Source organism: Brachypodium distachyon, chromosome 1, assembly GCF_000005505.3.
Source record: "Brachypodium distachyon strain Bd21 chromosome 1, Brachypodium_distachyon_v3.0, whole genome shotgun sequence".
Taxonomy (NCBI): domain Eukaryota; kingdom Viridiplantae; phylum Streptophyta; class Magnoliopsida; order Poales; family Poaceae; genus Brachypodium; species Brachypodium distachyon.
This window is the reverse complement of record NC_016131.3, coordinates 51,683,696-51,689,081: the sequence shown is the minus strand read 5'-3', so window position 1 is coordinate 51,689,081 and position 5,386 is coordinate 51,683,696. Positions and strand designations below refer to the sequence as shown.

The 5,386-nt window shown below is 44.4% G+C and overlaps 1 protein-coding gene across 1 annotated transcript; it reads left to right on the top strand.

The window, feature by feature from the left end:
• Positions 1-1,053: 1,053 nt before the first annotated feature.
• Positions 1,054-4,192, top strand: LOC100826619 (metal transporter Nramp1). Its single transcript, XM_003561220.4, has 13 exons — positions 1,054-1,183; positions 1,258-1,362; positions 1,483-1,561; positions 1,651-1,691; positions 1,812-1,890; positions 1,984-2,088; positions 2,361-2,470; positions 2,567-2,748; positions 2,834-3,077; positions 3,159-3,263; positions 3,371-3,502; positions 3,608-3,703; positions 3,785-4,192. The coding sequence occupies exons 2-13, from the start codon at positions 1,267-1,269 to the stop codon at positions 4,085-4,087; spliced, it is 1,572 nt and encodes a 523-aa protein (XP_003561268.2). The 5' UTR covers positions 1,054-1,183; positions 1,258-1,266; the 3' UTR covers positions 4,088-4,192.
• The last annotated feature ends 1,194 nt before the right edge of the window (positions 4,193-5,386 follow it).

Genomic DNA, 5,386 nt, shown 5'->3' with positions numbered 1-5,386 from the left:
AGGGGCGTTTGATTGAGCCGGAGCATGCACAACAAGAGTTTGAAGCTTTTCTCCGGATGCATCGTGAGATTCGTGACCAAGATACTCATAACCAACTCCAGGAGGATTTGGTTGAGCACATATGGAGGCACAAAGGAAACCAATAAACCTCAATTGGTGTTCTTGTAAGCTGTAATTTTTTAGTGGTCTATGCTGCCCGTCAAGCATTTCAAAAGAAGGTTCTTGTAAGATGTAATTTTTCATTTTTGTTGGAGCAAGGAAGCTAGCTGGAGCTTCTTGTGTCTAGTGACGAACATATTTCGCATGTCAGATTTTGATTTATATATGGTCTGATTTTGAAGCTATACTAGAATCTCAGTTCAGTTCAGGTTCTGCAATAGCCTTGTTGTTCAGCTATACTTTTTTTTGAGCTTTTGTTCAGCTATACTAGAAGCTATATGTGGTGTGATTTTGCTACTGTCAACGTTCACGGTTTCGGTTTAGACAGTTCGTATCCATGTTTATTTATCATTAGCTATTTTTATGTCATTAATTTGTATGTTTTTAAATTCAAATAAAGTATGCATGTGTGCTAGCAAGAAATGCAAAAACAAAACGCATCGTCGGACATGGGGACGCCCTTGTGGGACGCCCTTGTGTGATGGTGAGGACAGATATTAGGCGGACACACGTCCGTTTGGGGTACACCATTGGGTGATGGAGGCAGACACTGGGAGGACACATGTCCATTTGCTCTCCCAAACGAACAAAAAGAGCACATTTGGAAGAGAAATTTGGAGAACTCACAGGAGATGCTCTTGGAGAAATTTGGGGATCTCGTTCAGAAATTTGGGAATACTGGGCCGTGCATGCGACCTGGGCGCGCCCATCGCGGGCACGCGTGCGCCCTCGCGTCCTCACGTGCGCGTGCGCTCACGTCCCACACGTCGCTTCCCCACGGTATTCCAAGCGTGTGCCGCCCACGCGCGAGCTCATGCTCAACGTAACTAATTGCCCTATAAACTGGAACTGCGGCGATTGCATCTGAGAACTACGTACTTTCCCAAACCCATCGCTCGCTTGGTCCCCTCCCTCGATCGCGCCGCCGCCAACCCGAGAAACCGAGAGACAAAGGGGACGTAAGACTCAATCTAAATACTCTCTTTGGCGAGATCGATCGTCCCCCGGCCCGAGAGCTCCATCGGTGAGTTCTGTCTTCCGTCAGCTCTTGTTAGATTGGGGGTTAACGTTCTGGACATTGTTGGTGGATTGGAGCAGAAATCAGGAATGGAACATGCCATGGAGGTAGTATCTAAGTCGACGGAGACGCCAACCTTCTCCGGCAAAGACGTCGACATCGAGGCACACGCCGCCGCCCAGCAGGTTAACATACACATGCATTCTCCCCCCAAAAAGTGTTGCCTCCATCTATATTTAGCATATTTTTTTGCAGGGGTGGCTACTTATTAATTGCTAGTTTCATCTAACAAAAATTAATTGCAGGAGCCGGCATGGAGACGGTTTCTGCGCCACGTTGGACCAGGCTTCATGGTCTCCTTGGCCTACCTTGATCCCGGAAACTGTAATATTTTCCCTCTCCCAAACACAACTCACAAGCATACACATTGCATGCTATGGTTGGTTCTCACGCTTGTCATCAATTTTAAACAGTGGAAACGGATCTGCAAGCCGGTGCCAACCACAGATATGAGGTAGTAAATTTTTTAGTTATCCTTTTATTTATTAAGCATCATATTTCAATTAAATTTGCCTTTCAAGCAGTACAAAAACAAGTGTGGGACTAATTACTCTGCTTCTTCCCTGTCCCGTAGCTCCTTTGGGTGATTCTAATCGGCCTCGTCTTCGCACTAATTATACAGTCACTTTCTGCTAATCTCGGAGTTGTGACAGGTAATTTTATTGTATATATGTCGTGTTCTTGCCTATATGGTTTACCAAGCTAATTAATTAAGCATGTTGTTGATGGGTGTTTAACTTGTACAGGGAGACATCTTGCCGAGCTCTGCAAGTCAGAGTACCCAGCATGGGTGAAATTCTGCCTATGGTTGCTCGCAGAGGTGGCTGTCATTGCTGCAGATATCCCAGAAGGTTTGAAACTCTAAACTGTTAAGATATAGAATCCAAACAGAAAAATAAAAAAACTCAATCTGCTTGATCCCAGATACCGATTCTGAGCACGAGATTAATTGTCTCTGCCTCTTTGGTCAACCTTTCTTCTTTTTTTTTTAACAAGGAAACTCATGCGAAACAATGTGAGATGAAGTATTTGTACTATGTTTTGTCTTTATCAGTAGCAAAGCATCATTGGATGAATATGTGCAGATAAATCAAATGTGAGATTTACATTCTTCTTTCTGCAGTTATAGGAACAGCGTTCGCTTTTAACCTCCTGTTCCACATCCCAGTGTGGATCGGAGTTCTGATTGCTGGCTCCAGCACGCTGCTTCTTCTTGGCCTGCAAAAATACGGGGTAACCAACTTTACTCTGAAATGACTTCTCCTGATGCTCATATATACCCATGAGGCTGATGGCATGAATGTGTGCTCCTTTCTGACGGAAGAATAGATTCGGAAGCTGGAGTTCTTGGTGGCGCTGCTGGTGTTCGTCATGGCGGCGTGCTTCTTCGTCGAGATGAGCATCGTGAAGCCTCCGGCGAAGGAGGTGATCAAGGGGCTGTTTATCCCCAAGCTCAACGGGTCCAGCGCCACCGGCGACGCCATTGCGCTCCTCGGAGCTCTCGTAATGCCGTAAGTCACAAACAAATTACAGTTAATCTGAACCATTTAGTAGTAGTACAAGTGAAACACGAATCTGCTCCGTAATGAATTGCAGGCACAACCTGTTCTTGCACTCTGCCCTGGTGCTGTCAAGGGACACACCGGCGACAGTAAGAGGGATGAACGATGCTTGCAGGTTCTTCCTCTTTGAGAGCGGCATCGCGCTGTTCGTGGCGCTGCTCGTCAACATCGCCATCATCTCTGTCTCCGGGACCGTCTGCAACGCCGGCAACCTCTCACCGGAGAACGCCGCCAAGTGTGCGGACCTCACGTTGGACTCGTCTTCCTTTCTGCTCAAGGTAACTAGTAGTAATCTCAACATTGTCGTGATGCTTTATGACAGATTTTACCCTGCTTATTTATGTTTGTGTGCATTTCAGAACGTGCTGGGCAGGTCGAGTGCCATCGTGTACGGCGTTGCGCTCTTGGCATCTGGGCAGAGCTCCACCATCACAGGCACCTACGCTGGCCAATATATCATGCAGGTATATATATGTTGTGGGAGTATTCTATTTCTAGTTACCGCATGACAGACTCAAGGCACAGTTTGTATTCAACTTCCAATGTCCTACATGTATGTGAATATATGCAGGGGTTCCTGGACATCAAGATGAAGAAATGGACGCGGAACCTGATGACCCGAAGCATCGCCATTGTGCCCAGCTTAGTTGTCTCCATTATCGGAGGCTCCAGCGGCGCCGGTCGTCTAATCATCATCGCATCGGTACACCATTTTCGCCTCCGTGGCATCATATATAGTATTGTCCTTACAAGGGGATCGATCAAAAATATAATGCCGGTGTCTGTTGATGTTAATACACACATGCAGATGATCCTCTCCTTTGAGCTGCCGTTTGCTCTCATCCCTCTTCTCAAGTTCAGCAGCAGCAGAAACAAGATGGGCCAAAACAACAACTCCGTCTACGTAAGATCCTTTCTTGCATCTTGATCACTGTGGAAATGGAATTAATTTCTCGGATTAATTGGTCGATTCCGCGGTGCGCAGATCATTGGATTCTCATGGGCGTTGGGGTTCGTCATCATCGGGATCAATGTCTACTTCCTTAGCTCGAAACTGATTGGCTGGATCCTCCACAATTCGTTGCCGACCTACGCCAACATCCTCGTCGGCATCACCTTGTTCCCAGCGATGCTGCTCTACATCGTTGCCGTGATCTACCTTACCTTCAGAAAGGATACCGTCAAGTTCGTCTCCCGCCGGGAGCTGCAGGACGTCGACAACACCGAGAAAGCAAGAGTCGCCAACGCAGGCGGCAGCGAGGATAGCAACGTTGTACAGTCGAACTGATATGGCTTGTTTTCTGACTTCTATTCTATTGATTAGTTAGATACATTTGATTTAGGCATATTTTTTATAGTGAGAAAATAATTTTATTGCGTTCATAATAAAACATGAAAAATGGTTATGTACATCGTACATGAAAAGAACGCAAAAAAAAAGGTTACAGTGATTGTCATGATTGGTTACACTTGATCCGACGCCTAATGACGGTTCAACTTTTTGCGGAACCTGACCATTTTATTTGGATTTTATCCTCCTCAGGTATTTTTTTCCCCATAAAGTCCATGTACGCGGACCTTATGGAGGGACAAACGATGTTCCAGCAAAAGTGCCCGTGGAAGATAAAAATCTCGTTACAAATTAAAATTTCATGTGGTTTGTCGATCGCAAAGTTTTTTTTAACTAAAGATAATCTCACTAAGAGGAATTGGGATGGGAGTTAAAAATGTTGTTTTAGCGACGCTGACGAAAGAGTTCAACTCTCTTCCTCTCATGTCCTTTTGCTCATATCATCTGGCGTATTATTTTCATATCTTTCAATTTACCCTCTCGTCTTTTATCACATATGTATTTGGGAATTGACTTAATGGAATTGATGAAAAAAAACTAAGGCTCATATTTGTATAGGAGTTTCAGAGATGGTATCTCGAGATATTTTCAGCCGGGTTGGGTTGCGGTCTGCTAATCATTTGCTGGTTTATTTTTGTATCTTTTGTGATCCATGATTTGTAAGACTTAATTAATGTGAGTGCAATAAATATATACATATAGCGGTATGAATCGATTGATGTAGAAACCAGGGTTTTCTTCCCTTTTCGAAAAAAAACGATAAGGCGGCTGCTAGGATGATGAGTTCCATAGAAAAAGGCTGACCATTTCTGATTCTGATGTTATGCACTAATGCATCAGGAGAGAAATAATCTAATATTGACCCACAACCGACGGAGATGTTTTTATTTATTTTTAGAATCACGTACTCCCTCCGTCCAACAAGTCTCAAGTTTGTCAAAATTTGTATGAATTTAGACATGGCTTAGTGTATAGATGCATTCAAATTTAGTCAAAATTAAGACATCTTTTTTTTATATATCTTTTGTTGGACAGAACGAGTAGGACTTTTTTTTAGCAAAACAGCCGGGTTAGATTATTACGCAATACTGGGCTCACGGCGTTCTATCGACCGCTTCACGAAATTAAGCTTTGTAAAGCCAGAGCCCAGAAAAAGCCCTTTCTCAACAAAAAAAAAGCCAGAGCCCATCTTAACTTCTACGGCCCAGCAATCCAGGAAATCATGACCAACTGCGG